This window comes from Panthera tigris, chromosome A2, assembly GCF_018350195.1.
Source record: "Panthera tigris isolate Pti1 chromosome A2, P.tigris_Pti1_mat1.1, whole genome shotgun sequence".
Lineage (NCBI taxonomy): Eukaryota > Metazoa > Chordata > Mammalia > Carnivora > Felidae > Panthera > Panthera tigris.
The window spans coordinates 121,623,780-121,645,702 of record NC_056661.1 but is presented as its reverse complement, the minus strand read 5'-3'; the positions used below and the strand labels follow the sequence as shown (position 1 = coordinate 121,645,702).

The following is a 21,923-nucleotide window of genomic DNA, read 5'->3' as shown; positions in this document are numbered from 1 at the left end:
GACAAAAAATCTTTTGTTTACTGACATTCCTTAGCCCTTCTCCCAGTCAAGAAAGAGAAGTTTGAGGAGTTACCGGGCTCTGACCCTGGGTAGATGGGAAATAAATGATGTGGGGAGGAAACCAAATAGGCAGTGTGAAGAAGCAACAAGTGAGGAAAGAGTCTGTAAAAGTATAATCTTTTCCCCATCACATGTTTCACTCCTGTGTTTTAAGAACAAAATATAGGGTGATCAGCCTGCATAAGATGTGGTGAAAAGCATGAAAGCAAGCGGGCACTGATGTGTGAACTTCAGCCAAGCCACAGGACCCATGCCAAGAGGCTCTGTGCTGCGGTGCAGTCCAGGGAGAATCCAACAGTGAGATAACTATCAAATGCATTCATACTTTTCCTGAGTTGACTCATGGTGGCATAGACTGAGACTGATGCTGACAGCTGCGTGGTCACCAGAAGAAGGGGGGCCAGCCCCAGAAAGCCCCAGAAAGGGCAAGTTTCACTGAGTGGGAAGTAGCTGAACTGGCTCTCAAAGACCATTGGTGAAACAAGGAAAGTTAGAGTGGATGGAAGCATGCTAGAATGACCTTAAATGTTTTAGACTAAAAACAGGAATTTGGAACAATAAGATATAAAGCTGAGGGGTTGAAAGGTGAAGGGGGGGGCGCCTGGGTGGCTCAGTCAGTTAAGCGTCCGACTTCAGCTCAGGTCACGATCTCGCGGTCCGCGAGTTCGAGCCCCGCGTCGGGCTCTGGGCTGATGGCTCAGAGCCTGGAGCCTGCTTCCGATTCTGTGTTTCCCTCTCTCTCTGCCCCTCCCCCATTTATGCTGTGTCTCTCTCTGTCTCAAAAATAAATAAACGTTAAAAAAAATTTTTTTAGAAAGGTGAAGGGGTTAACTGAGGGTGGAAAGCAGAAGATGCCTTGGGAATGGTTACTTCCCTTAGAAGTTGAGAGTGTAGGTACAACACTGACCTCTTCCATTTCGAAGGAGTCTGGTACTTTGCCTGCAAGACGAGAGAAGCTCTTGAGCTTGTTAGCTTGGATCGAGTTCACCTTCTGAGTTCTGTCCTTGACTGACCGCTCAGACATATAGGAAGGAGGAGCCCTCTTGGCCAGCATGGATGGGTGAGGCCATTGCCTGCTCAGAAGAGCTTGGGGAGAATGACAAGGTACCAAGTCATCACAGGCTTGGAGAGACGAGTGTTCTGCTGAAGGACACAAATGACTTTGGTCATGGTTGTTTGTCACAGCTGCTAATTCTGCTCCATATTCTCCTGATTTTGCAGAGGCAATGGAAAATTTGCCCCTTATCTTCAATGACTCTGACACTTCTGAGCTGCAGTCCTTCGCAATACTCTGCTTTGAAGCTCTCCTAAAAAGTCCACCCGTTCTTCTTCGATGTTCTTGGGCCTCACTCACTGAGGTTCCTTGCACATTTCCCCCTCCATATTTCTCTTCAGCTTTATTCTGCAGGATGTTAACATCATTCAGCAAAGATGAGAAGGCATTGGCTACATGGTCCAGGATCTCTAGTTGTCGGAAACGACCTGAACGATACAAGAAACACACAATTTTTAGACTGGGTCTTTTCACTGAAGCTGCATAAATGTAGTAAAAACTGAACAGGTTGGTAACACATGTGATTTTCAAGATGGGAAGGACTTAAACTCTTGAAACTTAAGTTTTTCTCACTATGTGCCATTGGTTATTATGGTGGTGATTCCTCAACATAAGAAGATGCCACTGTGTCTTGGGGAAAGCTAATAGCTTTTATATTTAGTTAAATATGCATAGCTATATACACTCATATATGCCTGTAGTTTTTATGTGTAAATCCATAAAAACTATAGGCAAGGATCAATCTTAATATTGTATATTAAACTAAAGGTTAAAGAGTGAAGCTAGCTCTTTCATGTGAGGTGAACTTGAGTATTCTTCCGTAGCTTTAGGTGGCAGATACCATAATCATCACCTCCATCATCTCCACCTGTCCTGTCACCTACAGTGTGCAAAGATCATGGAATAGGGACTCAGAAGGCCTGGATCCAAATCTCAGTTCAACCAATCATTGGGTGTGTGATGTCAGAGTAGATGAATTAATAGAAATATGGTGCTTAGTCTGTGCCAAGCACATAGTAAACAGTTTCTTCATCAGGAGAATGAGTGTAATAATACCCATCTTACGTATCTCTCACATCTGTTGTGAAAGCACAATGCTATACAGTAGTTAGAGTTATAAATATGTAAGACTCTAGAAGGCAATTTATCGTCCTCAGTTGTCCGAGGGAAGATAGTCATTAATGTGAAAATCCATTTGTCTTTTCAAATGAACCAGCTCCTCAACTTGTAAGTCCTTCTGGGTGGTGCATGTAGGCAATGTGCAATTATTGACTTAATTAGCATATGGAAGAGACCTAGTGCGGATAGGGCAATTTGGGGACACATTGTCACTTTGAAAGAAAATGGTGAAGAATAGTTTTGGTATCTCCAGATCATAAAACCAAAAAGATGGAAACAGAACATTTTGTTTTTATTACACAACATTTTCTCAACCCCAGTGATAACATGCAGGGTTGCATAGCTCAGCAAAGGTCAAAGGCCACGTTGGTGAGTAAGGATACTATCCTCTGTTCTGTTGCTTGCACCCTCAGGACTACCCACTCTTCCGTGAGCACATCCTTGCATCTACCTGCTCCCTCTACTTGAAAGGCAAAGACATTGACTACTGATCCTTCTACTTTAAAAAATGTGATGGGCTTTTCGTAGAGGCTTATGATATTCTTTCAATATCTAAAGGAACTCTTGGGTTCTGGATATTTTCAGAAGCATTCTGATTACATTTTTCCTCTAAATTCAGCTTTAACTGAAACAAAATCTTTCTTTGTGAGCCCAAGGGTATGACTGAATCATAATTCTATTTTTATGATTGTCATCCATCCATCCTATAGCAGATTTTTATACTTAGACTAGGAATCTATCCATTTAACTGGATAAGTCAATTCAGAGAACAGTCTTACGGTGTTGGGTGAGTGGGTGTTTTGTGGTTTGTTTGTTTGTTTTGCCTTTGGTAGATTGAACAATGAACCAATTGATTCTCATCCCTTCACGTTTGAGCCTTTTTTTATTGATGTTGAATAAGACATACTTTTCCCTTCTGTTTTTGGACCAACCAACTAATTTTATTATTGCTTATTTTACATTCAACCTTCTCGGCTTTCTTGAATCAAAAGTGGTAAGTGTTGAGTGAGAATGGCTACAGTGTGTTATTAGCACAGTTTTGAGTGGTGGAAATGAGTGGGCACAATCACAGGAGCAGGGGCCAGCTCCCGGGTCTTTTATAATCTGTGTGTCAATTTCATCTATAAAATGTTTACTTTACAGCTCAAGTCAAACACTCCTCAAATACTGATAAGAGTTATTGTCTCCAAATAAAGAATTGATCAAAGAACTTGCATCTCCCTGCAGCTTGGAGAAGGAGACAGCAAAGAATGATACTAATTTCTTCCAAAATGTAAAGAAACATCTCCTAACAACATCTTCGGGGATACATCCTCTTTTTAAAAAACTGCATTGCTGAAATTTTGAGACCCATTTTACCCACATGAAAATGGGGGAAACAGAGACTAAAATGAAAAATCTAAGATATTTGTTTGAGAAAACCACTTTATCTCACTTGACTTTCATGAATTTATTTAAAGAACTTATTTCAGAAACAGCATTTTGGCATTTTCTCCAGTCTAGAATTCTGCAAACTCTATCCCATGGAGGAGATGTTCTTCAACGCTCCTCCAAGAGGGGTTTGATATTTAAATGATTTTGAAAAATCTGCACTGCATCCTCTCTGGGAGACTGAGAGTGCACTTCAACATACTAAACAAATCCTGAAGTAAATAAACCTGTTTAACTGCAAGGCATCTTTCCCCCAAATTATTTGAGCACACATTCCAAGAGCGTCCTAGTAACATCCTAGAGAAAATTCCATTGACCACCAGCTGGGGAAAAATAGCAGCATGTATGATAACTAAGAGGTTTAGGTATAGTTAATCCTCAAATCTGGATATCTGACAGCTTAATACCTACCACTCACGGCTCATGGTAGAATAAGTAACATTCTAAGCCTTATAGATGAGGAAATTAAGGTTTCACCTTGCGACTTGTGATAAGCTTCGTGGTTTCTCTGCCTCCCCGGTAAGTGGCTATGGCATATATTAGTGCTTTCCACTGGTATTGCATTTTTTCTTCTGGACATATGGTAGGACTGCACATTCTCACCCCTTTGGAGTTAAGTTTGGCCATGTAACTGATTTTGGACAATGAAATCAATGAGTAAATTCTGAGCAGAAAGAGGTAAGAGTCAAGTATGATTCTCCATTTCCACCTTTTCTCTGTCATTGCAACCAGTGACTTCCAGGTGATGGGGCCAAGACTACATATGAAGACATATGCAACAGATCTTCCCCCAAACATGCACATGAAGCCACAGCAGACGCGTAGTGTAGAGTGATCAACATGTAAACGTTTCTGCTCTAAGCCACTGCAACACAGGGGTGACTGTCACTACACATACATCCCATATGGTCTCTCCTAATACTGTGGCTCACCTGGCCACCACCCCCATTGCTGAGATTCAGTAACCACGCAGTCCCCACTTACCATACAAGTCCGGGTTCTCAATGTCCATTCGCTGCTTCTGAGCTTCAAGAAAAACCTGGTTGTTGATTCCTCTGGCTGCTGAGCCACAATCCAGAAATCTGGCTGGGATTTGAGTGCAGATGTCTGGCTCATCTGCACCAAACCCCAGATCCAAGAGAATCTCCACTGGATCTTTTTCCCAAAATTCCAGCCATTCAGGAATGCTGTGGTAAAAATATGAATATCTTTATCCAGTAACAGTTCATTTAACAAGACCCATTTTTTTTTCTAGTCACCTCACACACCCAATCTTCTAGAAATTGAATGGAAGAGGAATCTAAATAGGCAAATAGATGGTGCATTTACGAGAACTCACATATACTCACTTAAAGGATAGTCCATCAACCCCATTCAGGGACTGCTTGGCTGTACTTTCTATGCAAGACCAATGAGTTTATTTATCTGTCTACTTCATAGTAAGCAAATGTTAAGTTAGAGACAGCAGGAAGACTGTGGGACAGAAACCAGAAGCGATGCACCGATAACCACAAAGAAATGGTAAGTCATGGCGATGTGAAACAGAAAAAACAAAAACAAAACAAAACAAAACAAAACAAAAACAAAACAGAACAAAACTGTGAACAGCAGAACTCAAAAAAGAATGTTTTTAACGAGAATCAGTCTGAGGGCATCCTCAGCTACACAAATCTGCTGAGGGTGTCATTAAATGCAGACTCCAAGGACTGATCTTTACAAATAATAATTTGTAGTCCCTAAAGCGGATTAAAATATATTCTGTATTTGTGTGTGTGTGTGTGTGTGTGTGTGTGTGTGTGTGTGTGACTTGGGTGAGAAATAAGAAGTGCTTTCTTCAAATCATTTTACTCAGCTTTGGCACTTAAAATTATAAACTCAGTTCTCTGGAAATTATATTTATGTATACTTACCACTTCCCAATCACTGACCTTCTCCTTGGTAACTGTGCTATTGACCTTTTTTTAAAAACTCATGGATTACATGGGAAGCAGAACTTTTGAGGAGGTTTCCCTAGGTTTGCCTGGTTCTTTTGTTTCAGGTTTCTGTTTGCCTCTGCTTTACATGCAACACCAAGGAGCTTATTTGAGATAGTTTGGATGATTTACTTTCATGACTTCATCATTTAAATTGGGTTAATTACAATTCATGTATTTAGCCATTCACACATTTAACAACAGCCACCTGTAGTCTCGCTGGGCAGGCCCACTTACCACACATTACTCAACATCACGTTTACACTTTCTTATGTGACATAGAGATCTGGGGCTTTGCCTCCTGATTCGATCAAGGAAGAAAAGATAAGCCAAAAACTCTTACTGTGGGTCTTAAATGGTTCAGCTCAGATATCTTAATCATTGGAAAGAACTGAAGAACTGAGGATACCAATCTCTTGACACCCCCAAATAAAAATGTTTTGAGGGAGAAAAAAAATTCTTGGGAGAAATCTAACTTGTGTATGAAAGATTTAGTCTGTTATCATATTGTCCTCATGGTACAAATATTTATCTTGCCCATTTATACAAATATTTATTGAACATTTGTCATGTTCTAGGCCCTCTGCTAGGCACCCAAGGTGCAAAAAGGAATAAAGACATAGTTCTGCCTTCTAAAGGCTCACAATCTCATGTCTCAGAATGTATTGATTGATTGATTTGTCAGTAAACATTTTTAATATCATTAACTCTTCTTGTTTACATTTAATTATGTAAGAAATACATAAAATATATTCACATTGTCAAAACATTATATTACACATAAAGGTTTCTTTCCCCTTGGCCATTATCCCCACAAATCCTGACTCCCCTCCTACTAAATTTATCTGTATACTTCCATATATTTTTCTATATTACATATATGCTTTATAGTTTTCACTTGTTTGATCTATAAATAGTAGCATACCCTACTGCATATCTTTCTGCATCTTACTTTTTCCCCTCAAAAAGATGACTTGAAGATCGTTCTAAGCTAGTATATATAGTTCTTTCTGCCTATTCCTTTTATCACTGTATAGAATTCTATAAAATGGGTGGGCCATTAGTTTGTTGGACCATTTCCCCATTGGCAGATACTTAGCTTGATCTCCTTGACTCTTTTGCATCGTTCTTGTGAATCAGAGTTTTGAAATCCTTTATTCATTCTCTCATCCATTCATTCAACAGGTTATTTCTCAAATGCCTATTTATAATTTCATGAAATCCACAGTTGTACAGAATGATTTCTCTGGGTGAAAAGTGCCTGGAAATCACATACCTTTGTGGTATACTTGCAGTAGAATGGCAAGAGTTGAAACTGGTCCCTCTAGAAAGGGTGGGAGTTTCTGAAAACGGATGCAGAGATCTACAGTGGGGGAAAATACCAATGATGAGATGTGTTGATTTAGATAGTCCCCTGGGAGATCATTGTGAATCTTTCCCTTCCAGAGCAAACATTTGCATTTCCTCCTCATTTCTAATAATCCCTAATGGCTGCACCTTTGGAGAAGAGAGAGCATGCAGTGGAGAAGATGCTCCTGTTTCCAAGAGCGTTGTGTTACAGAAGGTGTGAGAATTTAAGTGTTAGGTGCCCGCTAGTGCTCATTATAAAGGTGACAGAATGTCTCACTTTTGACAGATGGCAAATCATTGGGGAACCTATCAGGAACACAGCTCGGCTAGGCACCAACTTTCCAAAGAAGTTAAAATTATGTGATGAAAGAGGTACGGCGAGCGGTTACTGAAGTGACTCCCTATTAATTCCCATAACGGTGACGGATTCCATAGTGCATGGTTAACAATCTCTAAATGCTGTCTCCTGTGGCCACCCATATGCAACAGTAACTGGCTCCTCCCCCACCACAAAAACCAATGACACTCTAGCTAAATGGGCCTGCGTTGCAAGTCATTTGAAAGCACTTCCAAACAGAATGAGCCCCTGTTATAATATAGTTCAGTTTTATATTGTTCTGATGTACCTACCACTGATTCATTGAGCCTCAGTTGTAACAGCCAATTGGCACAAAATGGGAATTTATCAAAGAATACAATGTAGATCTCACTTTCCCTGGAAGACCAAGTTATCCTGAATTTTCCTTAGTCCTTGCCCAGATTTTGTCCTTTGCCTCTTTGTTCAATTGCTTCTCTGAGAAGAGAGCAAGAGAAGCAGTTAAGGCTGAGAACGTGTATGTTTCTGAATAATAAAGACCCTGATTTTAACAGATGGTTGAACTTGCTGGGAGCCCTGGAGAGAGGCAAAAGATATCCTTTCATTTATTGCCTCACCTCAGTTTGTATTAAGCCTGCCATATTTCTGTTCATTCGGGGTCTGTAAGCATTACTTTCCTTTATAATGCTCAGCAAAGCCACCCAGAAACTGCCCTGGCCTTGGATCCAGGAGAATCCATGTATAGTCACAGTTCTGATCAAGCCATGAGAGCAGGAGTGAGTCACTGACCTTGGCTTTCATTTTCCTCTTCAACAAAATGAGAAAGTTGTCTGAGAGATTTCTGGGGTCCTTTGTGGCTCTATGACTCTATAAGCAGCAAAAATAATCTGCTAAGAAGGAAAAACTACGACCAAATAGAAAAATTGTGAATTGGTAGGAGTCAGAGGGATACAGTATTGAGTATTTGGTTTTCAACTAGTTGGAATTATCTTGAAACACGCAAGGGTGGCTGAGGCATGGAAGCAGAGTTCTCAAAGTCAAAAAGCTCACCTTCTATACCACTGGCATAGGATACCTACACGAGGGTATTTCTCAGAATCCCCTGAAGGGCTTGCAAAAACACAGATTTCTGAACCCCACCTTGAGATTTTCTGATTCAGAGTGTCTGGGATTGGGCTTGAAAATTTGCAATTCTATTAAGTTCTGAGGTCATGCTGCTGCCACTGTTGAGCACTGCTTTGAGACCTAGTCTCTATTCTCATATTAAGATAATCTTACTGTTTTCTACTTAACATTGGAAATTTTATGTACAGTTAACCCCTGAACAACGTGAGGGTTAAGGGTGCTGACCCCCCACACAATCAAAACTCCACAAATAACTTTTGGTGTTTTTTTAACGTTTATTTCTCTGTTGTGTTTTTGTGTTTGTTTGGTTTTTGTTTGTTTTGCTTTGTTTTTTGAGAGAGAGAGAGAGAGAGAGAGAGAGAGAGAGAGAGAGAGAGAGAATGAATAGGGGAGGGGCAGAGAGACGGGGAGAAAGAGAATCCAGAACAGGCTCCATGCTCAGCACACTCAGGTTTGATCTCATGTCAGTAAGATCACGACCTGAGCTGATATCAAGAGTCGGACACTTAAGTGACCCAGCCACCCAGGTGCCTCTCCACATATAACTTTTAACTCCCTTAAAACAGAATTACTTATAGCCTTCTGTTCACCGAAAGCCTTACCGATAATAGTCAATTACATATTTTATATGTTATATATAATATATTGTGTTCTTACAATAAAGTAGCCTATAGAAAAAAAAATGTTATTAAGAAAATCAAAAGCAAAACACATTTACAGTACTGTATTGTATTTAAAAAAAATCTGCATGGTGAAATCAGCCAAAGAAAGACAAATACCACATGATTTCATTCATGTGTGTAATTTAAGAAACAACACAAAGAAAAATTTTAAAAATTAAAAGAAATTTAATTTAATTTAATGAAGACAAATTAAATAAAAAACCCAACACACTCTTTAATACAGGGAACAAATTGGTGGTTGCCAAAGTGGAGGTGGGTGCTGGGATGGGGGAAATAGAATTAACAGTACGCTTATCATGACAAGCACTGAGAAATGTATGGAATTGTTGAATCTTTATGTTGTACACCTGAAACCAGCACTGTATGCTAATTATACTTGAATTAAAAAAAAAGTCTGCATATAGGTGGACCCACACAGTTCAAAGCCGTGTTGTTCAAAGGTCAACTGTATTATTGCCCAGCAAATAGCATGGTGATGACTAACATTGACAGTGTGAGAATACGGATGCAACTATTTCATGAACAGGTCCTTCTGAACACTCGTATTACAGTCAAATGTGTTTTATGCATATATTTTAATTAAATCCTCCCTCCAAGCCAGCATTTGTTCGTTTATTGTGCTCACTGCCTCATGACATTTAAAGAACCTCTATTTCTCTCAAGGCTAGTGAAAGTGTTCCAGGTGCTGTGGCTAAACCAGTGACAAAATCCCAAGATCCATGGCATTGTTAAGAAAGCTCCTCACTTCCCTTTCATTTATGAAAACTGTGGCTGTCAGATACTGGAGCAGAGTGACACTGACACCTACCTCATGTAGTCCGTCACGGTCATGCACACCATCCCTTGTTCACGCACAGAAACTGCAACAAACAAAAGGGGACATGAGCTTAATCTCCTTTTGTCCCATAGGAGATTTTCTAGTCCTCAGACGAATTAACATGGGATCGATTTCCATATCCGAGATTGTATGTGCATGAGGTACAAGGCATCTCTGTAGTGAACAAGACAGAATGTAATGAATGGCTAAATTGTGTGATGACCACTTGAAGAAATGTATTTGCTTGGTTGAGAGGGAAGTCAGTGGCAAATGGAGTAGTTGGCCAAGGTTTCATGGAGATACTATCTTGGATTTTTAAGAATGGGTAAAATTTGATGGATGGAAAGAGGTGTTGCCATGCACCAAGAGGGTCTGTAGCAAATGCAAAGCACAGTGATAGGGCTATTCAGAAGGGATCATAGGCTATTTTGGAATACTCTCTCATGGCCCACAAGGTCGAGGAGCAAGGGTGGGGACAGGCAAAAAAAATACATGAAGGACCCAGCATTTGTTGACCATCTTCCATGCATTTGTATCTCTTAATCCTCACAACACTCTTAAAATTGAGGACCTATCCTTATTTTTCAGATAAGGAAACAGACTCACAGAAGTTGAGTAATGAGCCCGTGATCACACGTTCAAAAGTAGCAGATCCAGGAATTTATCATTACCTTTATTATTGATTATAGCAATAACAGTTACTATTTAACATTAAATAATAAATGAATGAGGCAGTGTGCTAAGCATGTTGCATGCAGCACCTCTTTTAATTCTTACAACATATCAAGGAAATAGGTATTATGAATCTCTCCTTAATAGAGAGCCAAATTGAGGCTCAGAGAGATTAAATAAATTTTCCGTGGCCAGCAGGATACCACAGCTTATTTTTATTTGTTGCTATTGTTGCTTTTCAAAACACCACACTGCCAGCAGAATGTCCTGTAACTTATTTGAAAAGCAGAAAGAGGAGTTTACCTGGAAAACCAGGGAAGATTTTTGAGCAAACAAATTAATGGGAGAGAGAGGATGCGGAAGGTCCATTTGCCTTGTTAGTGGAGCTGAGGGCAGAATAGAAGAGCTGATATTGGGAGGCGGAGGCCCGTTTAGGATGCGTTGTGGTTATGGTAAGCAGGAGTGATGATGTAATGCTGTGGCTGCTGGCTGCCCGGGCAACATTCAGAACTTGGGCTGGTGCTTCCAGAAGTTTACCAACCTTCTCATTTCCTCTCAGGGTGGTTCTCCCGGGTGCTTTCCCGAGTACGAACATGTGACACGTAACATACTGGAAATGTTGCCACTCAGCACTTCCATAAGAAAGTGAAGTTTTTCACCATAAGAAATATAATGCATGTGGGAGAAATTAAAAAAACAACAACAACAAACCTATATGATTGAAACATGAAAAAAGAGCCTGAAATAATAAGGGCTCTTCAGTGTGGAGCCAGAGTACTTGTTTGGGGAGGAGACTAGAAACAGTTCTCAAGGTATCCACGAACTTGCCTCTGAATGCCAAATTTGATATATGGAAATAACACTTATAGTTTTCATCTGTTGTTACAAGGGCTCAGTGACCCTGCTGGATGGAAAAGGAACATACAGTCTCGGAAGGATAAGGACTCAAGGCATATCACTGAGGTGTGAGTGAACAGTGAGTTCTTAACTAAGCTCAGAATACACAACTACAATTTTGAAAGGTAGTGAGAGTATGGCTGCAATGAATGTCTGCCCTACAAAACAAATGTAACTCAGCCACATAAGTCATATGGGGTGAACAATATACATCTACTCCATACCTCTCAAGCATTTGGAACCAGGCAGTTGAGAGACTAATGGGACAGTAAGAAACTATTATTCCTTGCCTATTGGAGGGTCTTTTTGGTTTTAGTTCAAGTATAGTTGTTGCTGTTGTTTTCCAGTTTGCTAATTTGCAAGATAAACTTCCTGGGCTTGTCAGGGTTCTTGTTCCCTTTGCCTATATTCAATAAGGAACCTGAACCGAGAGGCACAAGCTGGTAGCCCAGTTCTCCCCAGCACCGAGATTCCTAGAATTTCCTTAAAACTCAGAAGATACAGCAGTATCAATCCCAGATCTCTTCAGGGAGCGATCTGTTGGAGCCCACGTGTTCTGCGATTCTCCGCAGTCTCTCTCTGTCCTGCTTGCTTGGTTCATTAGCAGTTACCTGCCCAGCTCCCGGAAGCACTGGAGTCACCTACCTCGGACCACAGCAAGAATTTGACACCTAGGGAATGCCATAATGGGACAAATTCCTGTTACCCTGCATTTCCTCAAGCTTCTGTAGGCACCACGCTTGAGGCTGCCCCAGCAGAAAACAAAACACTTATAGATGTGTCTGTATCTACCACGTAAATCCCTACTGGCTACGATCTCCTTAAGTCCTTCTTTCTTCTCCAGTTGCTTGGTCTTGATATTTTCTCCAATTTATTTTTCTTTCTAGGATACCCTTATTAGGTTTTTTAAAAACCAGACTCTACTCTTTAAAAGCAACGGTGGATGAAGAAAGAAAGAAAAAGTAAGGTCCTACTCTCCCTAGGTTTTATAAGGGTTGATTTGGAAGAGAATTAAAGCAAGAAAAAGAGTTCTCTGCTCTACTCAATACATCCCATTGCATGGGTTAAACGCCGGTTCTGATTCCCTTTTAGATACTTGAGTCTCCAGCCACCCTCCCTACTGTTAGGTGGACTTCTGCCATCTGAAGCAGCAGACATGCACTTAACCCTGCAAAATGTATTACTGGAGAAGATGTAGTGAGATATGCAGAAGGCACTAATTAGCACCTTTATTGGCTTAGAAAGCATTTTTTATTTTGGTTTTCCTAAGCATTTCTGACTGATTCATGGGAGACATTTGGTTCTTTGGAATATCGTCCAATAGACTAATCAAATTACATTTTCACAGGGCTCTAAAATAATAGCATTCTGCAGCTTTCTGTGTATTTAACTCCTGCATGCCCAAGACACTTGGTAGAGGCAGTCAGCGGGGTTGAGTTGTCTCAGTTTGCAAATAATCGCAGTCTATATGCTTAGAAAATAAAAGGTTCTTCTTTCTCCCTGACATTCATGCTCAAAAACCTTAAAGCCAACTGTAATGCTTTGCTCTTCCTCACCCATGTATCTGCTTCTTCTCTGGATGCAGTTGACTCCCCCTCTCCATTCCACTGCTGACACACAGCCCACACCCTCATGACATCACCCCGAGTTCCTGAGTTCACAACAGCATCTTCCCAAAGGGGGCAGGATAAACACTGGAATTTGTCATTTCTCTTCTCAGAAATCATGCATAACTCACTAGTGTAGAGATAGCACGTTTGTAACACGTGGACTTCAATTCCCCAGCACTGCACCTGTGGCAGCCATCACTAACTCTTCATGACCAAAGATACGGTCCCCAAATCCTACACAATACAGACCCCAGTTACAACTACCTCTCCTTTGGAACCTGAGATGATCTTAACACATCAAGTGTGATTCCTTCTTTCTGGATTTTAAGGCATTTATAACCTGATAACACCTTTTTTACCAGAAAAAATTTCCACCTTTGCTCCCCAGCATGAAACCATTTCTCTAATCTGACCACCTTTTCTATGTTTTCCTGCACACATTTGGTTTTCTTTTCATTCCGTGCCTTTGTTCAAGCTCCTTGAACCAAGTGGCATTGTCTTCCTTTGCCTCTTTGTTTTCTTCAAAAACATATTGCTCTTTGACTAGCCCAAGTCTCTCTTCCTTGAAAATTTCCCAATATGACTCGCATCAGCTTCATTATGGACCAGTTTTACTAAGATCTTTTGTTGACTAGCTTTGGGGAAATCAGATGTGTTAGAGATAATTCCTACCTCAGTGGGATTTACAATTTTGTCAGTGAGTCCTCTCCCTAATAATTGGAGGCAGCACCAAGTGCCATACAGGCAGAACCCTTCATGGATGTGACCGGTGTTCAGACAAAAAATTGAGTCTTTTAATGCAGATGTCAGGAAGGGCCTTATAGAGAATACGGGACCTGAATCAGGACTTAAAAGAAGGGCAAGAGGAGAACAGAACAGGAAAGATTTTAGGACGGGAGGAATTAGATGAAGAAAGATAAAGAATTAGGATGGCAATGAGAGGGGCTGAGACGAGAGGGTCTTGTGAAAAGCTGGCCCAGGTTGTTTTCAGATTGCAATGGTCCTGGGAAGTCAGAGTAATATAAGTAAGAGCAGGAGCCATGCATTCTACATCTTTGCATTCTCCCCTAACTCAGTTCTTTGCTCTAAGTGCTTTTGTTTGATAAGCATTAGGGAGTATCTATTATGTTTAACTGGATTTACATTGACCTCATCTTATAGACCACAGGCTTTAGAATTTGATTCTGTAAGTTCTTATTTAATGAGTTCCTTCCAGAAAGGTGTAAGTTTATGCTTCAAAGATTTCTCTGGGGATTGGAGAAGTATCTAAATATTAAAAGGACAAATGAATTAACCACCCATCAAGTAATCGATGGTTCCAAGCAGATCTTTGACAAAAACTGTTTCTTTGCTGTAGGAGTTGGTTCTGGTTTTTTTTTCTTTTTTTCTTTTTCCCTCGCAGTTATTCTTGGCTGTGTTGGTAAACAAGTGTACATTATATAATGTGGCACATGCATCAGTGTAGGTGTCTGTCCCCACAGGATAACGCCAATGCACTCTAACAGGGCGACGGTGCTGATGTCTAATTTGTTCTTCAGTAGTGGGAATGGGTTTACCAGAAACTAGCTCCTCTCCCCAGGCTTTCTTATACACAGTTTTAATATGGAATCTGGGATTAAGAATGAGTCAGAAACCTGAGAAGAGAGACCTTAACAGTCATAACCATGTTTCTTTAGCACCCCAACTGACCCCAAAGAGGTTCTGAATGTCCTATTGTGTTTGTGGCTATAAGAAGGCAGGCCCATAGATCCTCACTGAGGGAAAACTGAGAATCAAACTTGTGTTTGTGTGCGCAGTTGGTGACCATGAAGAGGGGTTGATCTTCACCATCGGTGGAGGTTCTCAGACAGAAAAAAGACAAAAAAAATTGAGGGATTTCCATAAGGGTGTTCCCTGTAAGTTATCCATGTGCCTTGAGCAGACAATGCTCTGGAGATACTTAAAAAGAAGACTGTCAGACCCCTTAGCTAAAATGCCCAAATATTTGTCAGAAGACAGGGCAGACAGTGAGAGACCATTCTTCGTGAAGCGCTTTAATGAGACTTGGGAGGCAAGCAGCCAGCCTATCTTCATGTGGCTTTCCAGAGGAATTATTTGATGTGTCTTTTTTACTTTCAGATCCAGATATGGTTATTTTACGTTTCCGTAGATACTCGCTTGACTTCAAAAATTAGTTTTACTCTAAGACTTTTAAATTCTGGAGGACTGTGTTGTGGCTCTGAAGGCTGATGCACAAGAGCCAGAAGACCTGGAGAGAGAAGTAAATGTCGGTGACATTAGCCATGATGCTCACACTTTGATTTTTCTGGCAAGGACATTGATGCAGGGCTTTCCTCCCAGGGGTTTCCATGCATAGCACATATAGTAACAGTAAATCGAACCAGTCCTCTGGAGAGGCAACATGGCTACAGAGTCAGACAGATCCAAATTCAAATCTTGACCCTCCTGTCTACTGACTGGGCTACTTTGGGCAAGTTACTTAACCTTTCTGAGTCTCATTTTCTTCCTTGCAAAAGTTAGTCATGGTAATATTTACCTCGGAAGATGGTTGGGGAAAATGAGATAGCTTATGTAAAGTACCTAGCTGTGTGGCCTTCACATGTATTCATTTCTTTCCCCTCCCGGTTCTACTGATAAAGAGACGGAAGTGCCAAGGGCTAATGGCTTTACCTGGTGTAATGGTGTTCAACACGATGTGAAATGGGCCAGTCAGATTCCAGTTTAATAAAAATGAGACTTTGGGTAGACACAGAGCAGCAGGAAAGCCCAAGAGTCACCATAAGAGGACAGCACCCCACCTTGGTCATCTCAAAATTCAGAAGGAATTCAGCAATAGGTCCACTGAAGCCTTATGCCATCCCCTGTCCCATTTTATTTGGGGCTCAGTTTGAGACCTAGAAGCCCACCTGACTTCTCTGGGAGTCACTGGGTCACCTATAAGATGAGCAGGCACTTGAATCTTATTCCTACTTCAAAGTATAAAAGCCTCAGGGGTGACCAATGAAGGAAACAGCCTTAAAATAAATTCTACTTGTAGTGAGTTGAATTTAATTTCCGTATCTGATCTCTCATTTTAGAATGTGTTCTTTATTTGGAAATAGGGTTTTTGTAGATACAATTAGTAAAGATGAGGTCATACTGGATTAGGGTGGGTCCTAAGTGCAATGACTAATGTCCTTAAAAAAAGAGAAAAGAAGACCCACAGGGAAAAGTGGCCATGTGGATATGGAGGCAGAGAATGGAAAGGATGTCACCACAAGCCAAGAAATGTCAAGGATTTCTGGGAGTCACCTAAAGTTAGGAAGGGGCAAGGGAGGATTCCTCTCTTGAACCTTTAGAGAGAGAATGACCTTGGCTGACACACCTTGATTTCAGACTTCAGCCTTTAGAACTTTGAGACAATAAATTTCTGTTTGAGGCTGCCAGGTGTGTGGTAATTTGTTAGAGCTGCCCCAGGAACTAATGCAGCACTCTGCATCATACTAGGATTGCATGAGAGCTTTTTATCCATCTATCTATCTATCTATCTATCTATCTATCTATCTATCTATCATCTACCTATCATCTATCTATCTATCTACCTATTTATTTTTTATTTATTTATTTTTAATGGTTTATCTATTTTTGAGAGAGAGAGAGCACGCGCAGGGGAGAGGCAGAGAGAGAGGGAGACAGAAGATCCAAAGCAGGCTCTGTGCTGACAGCACAGAGTTCAATGCGAGACTTGTACTCACGAACCAGGAGACCATGACCTGAGCAGAAGTCAGACACTTAACCCACCGAGTCGCCCAGGTGCCATAGGATTGCATGAGTTTTTATGGGATTTTGCCTCTAGTAGGGATTGCTCTTCTCCCCTTTCAGTTTCTTGTCACCTTGCCACAGATTTTCTCCCTGCCACCCTCACCACGACCTTCACATGACCAGATTCTGATACCGTTTAAGTTTCCACATTTTTCAGTATGACTCTTGGCTCCCTAAACTCCACGTTTATTGGTCTCATCATGGCTAAACCAGCCCACGGAGGGCTGATAGAATGCTGGACTTAATGCTCCTTTGCCCTCTTGTAACCAGCTGTGATCACCTTGTGGCCCAAATTCCTCACCTGCAAAGCTCAGATGAACACCAGCCTTGTTTCCACACAGGTGACTGAGTTTAAAATATGATAGATCATAAAGGGCTTTGTAAAAATGAAGGCTCAATTAAACTTGTAATAAGCCCTTCCACTATTATTAAAAACCTCACTGAAGATAAAGGACTTGGCAAATGGGAACTGTGTGTTTCTGATCGCTATCCCTTCTTTCCTCCAGCTCTGCACCTCCTGTATGTGCCTTTACAGTTCATTGACTTGATTCAGAGGTGGAAGGGCCATGGTTGTCTTTAATTTCTAGGAAGTGAAGCTTTTTTTTTAAGTTTTTTTTTTTCTTAATGTTTTTATTTATTTTTGAGACAGAGAGAGACAGAGCATGAGCAGGAAAGGGGCAGAGAGAGAGGGAGACACAGAAACGGAAGCAGGCTCCAGGCTCTGAGCCATCAGCACAGAGCCCGATGCGGGGCTCGAACTCACAGACTGTGAGATCATGACCTGAGCCGAAGTCGGACGCTCAACCGACTGAGCCACCCAGGCGCCCCAGTGAAGCTTTTAATAAAACAGTTACTGGCAACTCCAGAGTGGGTTCCAGGCCTCCCACCATGACCCGGGTAAGATGAAACATCAGTGATATCTGACATCTCATGCTGGCTATAGTTCTTAAGTTCTTGCCTTTTCTTGATTCTGCACTATTGTAAACAGATACTTAAATTCGGTTTATTGGCAAACATCTTCAGAGATTTTGGGATCATGGAAATTTTATATTAAAAAAAAATAAAGCAGCTTGGAAAAGGAGGAAATTTCAATGATATACCTAGCTGTTGTTACTGTATTATTTTGTTTTTAAGTAAAAAAGTCCCAAATTTAAACTGGTTTGTAACCAATGGTCAATCTTAATTGAAGATGTCAGTGGAGGAAATGAAATAATGAAAACCAGTCAAGTAAGTAACCATTAAACTAATAGTTTCCCCCTCTAATCATTAAACTCCTAATTTATGTCATTTTTTTACATACATTATTTATGGCACTTTGCCAATTTTAAAACACACTTTTTTTCACATTTTAACATCTATGAAATCAGAAAGTATCTTGTAGTCAGTGTTGCCTTTCATTTATAATTGCCAGGGCTTGTTTTCTATTCCTATCTGAGCAGCACTTAAAATGTGAGTGCATTTTATTTATTTTTTTTTAAGATTTTATTTTTAAGTAATCTCCACACCCAACATGGAGTTCAAACTCCCAACCCTGAGATCAAGCATCGCATGCTCCACAGACTAACAGTCAGTTGGTGAGTGCATTTTATGATTGTATTTCTATGAAATACATTATTTAGAGAATACGGAAACTGTGAGATCTGCAATTAATTTTGTTTTCTTTTTATAATGTTCTTATCACATCAATGTAACAGGTGTGATATATGTTCTGCATCAGAAATACATACTTGCACTGTTTGCTGTAGAATTCAATATTGTTCTTTTTGAGAACAAGTGCATCATTAGAAAGAGAGGATATAACTTTGAGACTGAAGAAGAGAAAGAAACTAGATTTAAACATAGAAGTACAATACAGCATGAGGAAAAGTTAAAGCAATTGCATTTCCATAATTATATCCTTACAAAATGTCTTCATAGGACCCAGTGAGTATTCTGGTAGAGTCTGAGCTAATGATGTGGCAAGAGTCCTGGTTTGCAGCCCCCAACCTGCTGCTGCTGGGTAACCCCCTATCCTTTCTGAGCCTCAGATTTATATATCAAACAAAGCAATTGAGCTGGGTGGTTTTTGAGATCTGTTCCATTTCTAGTAAGCTCCGATAATCTCATTTTAAGAAGATTTATTCACACAGACATTTTAATAAATCTACTCAGGTCCACAAAGCTTAACTGCTTCTGGTTCTCTTGTCTTACCAGTGTGGTCGATGTCTTGCTGAAAGTTTTCATTTACAGAGACCCTATAAAGAAACAAAAATATTGCGAGTCAAACTATGTGCACAACTCAATTATACTAAATTGCAATTTAATTAAACAGATGAGAGTAAATGCAGAGCTAGGCTTTATTATGGGAGGGCTTTTTAAAACCAATCAACAGCCAGGAACTGGAACAGTATTCTATTGTGTACTTTAAAATTGATATATAACTTTTGTAATAATGGAGCCATCCTTCATGCACCCAGTTAAAATGAAAATCCCTACCTGTCACACCTTGCCCCAGCAGAGCTACCCACATTGTTTGCAAGGATCTTTGGAAGAGAAATGTGTAAGGGCACGAAGAAACACTTACGAGAATCCAGAGTCCAGCCACTGCTGAATACTTGCTTGTTTGGTATCTTCTACAGAAGAGAAAGAAACAGAGCAATGAAAGCATACCAGGTAAAATAATGCTACCTGTTACCCAGCCACCACCCATAGCTCTATTTCCTACATATTCAATCACAAGTTTCTATAAGCATATTCATTCATTTTCCCAAGGCAAAACTTCCTGCTTTCCATAATCAGCCTTTCCTGAGAACAAAGTATATAAACTTGCCAAATGACTGATTTGAAGAAATAAGAAAGAAGGAAAGAAGGAAAGGAAAGGAAAGAAGGAAGGAAGGAAGGAAGGAAGGACGGAAGGAGGAAAGAAGGAAGGAAAGAAGGAAGGCAAAGGAAAAGGAAAAGGAAAAGGAAAAGGAAAGGAAATGTGAAAAGGAAGAAAAACAAATCACCAAAGTGCAAGAGATGTTAGAATAATTTTTAAATTACCTGGTGTGAACATGAAGGGTGATTAAGCATACCAGACTTTTGTCTTTCTCCTGTCATATATAGATCACCATGGACCCTCTCCTTATTGAATCATATTTACCTGAGGAGGCTAGCCAGTGATGTTGATTTGCAAGGAGTTCTCTGCCAGGTCCTAAACCAAATTTGCATTCATTCCAGGGATATATTGCACTACAGTCTCAGGATTGCCAAAGGCACCCTGTGTTAAAAAGCCACAGGCCTTTTAAGGTGGATTAACAAATAGTTAACAGGCAAAAAGGAGAGGGTAGAAAAGCAGCATTTCTCAGTAAATATTTCTTTCCTTTCTGGTCGGCTACAGGCTACTCTGGGCTGATTTTCTTTGATTTTGTCCCACCAAACTGTGAAGTACCTGACTTACCCACTCACAAGATGTCAGGTGGGCATGGAAGATGCTTATTTTTAAATTTAGGGATTCCAGAGAGGTAGAATGAATGAAGTGGTGGGCAAGGAAGAAAAGCCATCAAACAGCAACATCACTGTGGAGGGAGGAGTGTTTTCCTGCTTATTACTCTTTAAACTATTAAAATTATTAGGGATGCTTCGTGCAAGACCCGGCATATAAGAGCCTTTCAATAAAATGTTTGGTGTTCTGAAGGAAGCCTCATGTCTCTGGCATGGACTCCAAGTCCATGGGGGACTTGGGATGAGAAGACCTCGGAGTAGAAAGGGAACAGTTGGTCTATTTCCATCAAGAAGGTGTGTGTTTTGAATGTCTGTGGGGAAAGTCAGAAGTGCCCGTTTCATAGATGCTTCTGGCATCCCACCAGGAACACTGGTATCTTCAAAGCCAAGCATTTGTTCCAAATCATTTGCCCCCAGCCAAGTCCCCACATCCCTTACCACCCACAGCAGGATGTTTTCATATAGCCCTGAGGGCCTGTTCTCACCCAGCAGGGGGATGGTGAGACCCTGGCTTTCCTCCTCAGAGCCAGGTGGCAGCTGCTGATCTAGGCGAGCCCATGCCCTCTTGGTGGACCTCAGGATCTCTCTCCTGCTCTTTTCTTGGCCTCCTGGGGAGTTGCTGGATCCATGTGACCTCTCTGCCATTGTAAGGGAGTAATTCGGCAAACTACAACATGCAGACAAACAAATCAGATGCAATGAGTCAGCTTTCGGGCTTGGTTCAGTGAGAAGGAGAAGCCAGAGTGCTCATACCACCAACATTTACAATCTTCCAGAGCCTGGCTCACCCACCAGAGCTGAGTTCCCTGTCCCAATGCAGAGAAGTGGTTGCCTCTTAAGTGGAGAGGCCACAGGAGGCTGGGACTAATGTGACTTCACCGGTCACCAGGCCACATCCACCCTCTGGTGGATCCAATCAGATGGACTGCGATGTGGATGCAAAGAAACTGTGGACTGGAGGGCACATCAGCCAGGAAGGAAGTTTAAAAGTATTGATTACATAATAAATACGCTTCCAATTTATCCAACAGTTACATCTATAAAAATATTTTTAGAGACTCAAAATGTAAAAAATAAGGGCTTTGGCAACAGATCAACCTGGATGAGTCTCCTCTCTGCAACTTATTGGGTGGACTTGGGTAAATTATGTAATCTTTCTACATTCTCTTATTTTTTAATTGGGTGTAAATTGTACTGAGTTATAATAACTGTTGACTTCAGTGGAGTACTTATCATGTGCTAGACTCTATGCTGCATTCCATACATCTATTATTTAATTAAATTGCCAACCAAGGAGGCAATCTAATTGTCACAATTTTATAGTAGATTGAAGAGCAGAGAAAGGTGTTGTGTATCTAAAGTTGCACACCTAAAGCCACACAACAACCAACACTCAAACCCAGGCACCAGACTCCAAGCATATTCCCATAATTATTAAACCATACCATCTACCCTCTAGGATGATTGGGACAATTAGAATATTAGTAAGTATATTATGTATATGGCACAAGAAATACTGATTGTTATCTCACTTAACCTTTATTAACATC

The 21,923-nt window shown here is 40.7% G+C and overlaps 1 protein-coding gene across 1 annotated transcript in view; it reads right to left on the bottom strand.

Annotated features, from left to right (window-relative positions):
• The window catches only part of ITPRID1 (ITPR interacting domain containing 1), a 77,462-nt gene extending 56,444 nt beyond the window's left edge, over window positions 1–21,018 (bottom strand). Inside the window, exons 1-7 of the mRNA XM_007090548.3 lie at window positions 20,859–21,018; window positions 19,472–19,520; window positions 19,099–19,142; window positions 9,920–9,971; window positions 6,914–7,000; window positions 4,649–4,851; window positions 968–1,542 (exon numbers count right to left, since the gene is read on the bottom strand). Coding sequence (XP_007090610.2) covers window positions 968–1,542; window positions 4,649–4,851; window positions 6,914–7,000; window positions 9,920–9,971; window positions 19,099–19,142; window positions 19,472–19,520; window positions 20,859–21,018 — 1,170 coding nt within the window. The remainder of the gene's footprint in view (window positions 1–967; window positions 1,543–4,648; window positions 4,852–6,913; window positions 7,001–9,919; window positions 9,972–19,098; window positions 19,143–19,471; window positions 19,521–20,858) is intronic.
• Between the last annotated feature and the right edge of the window lie 905 nt (window positions 21,019–21,923).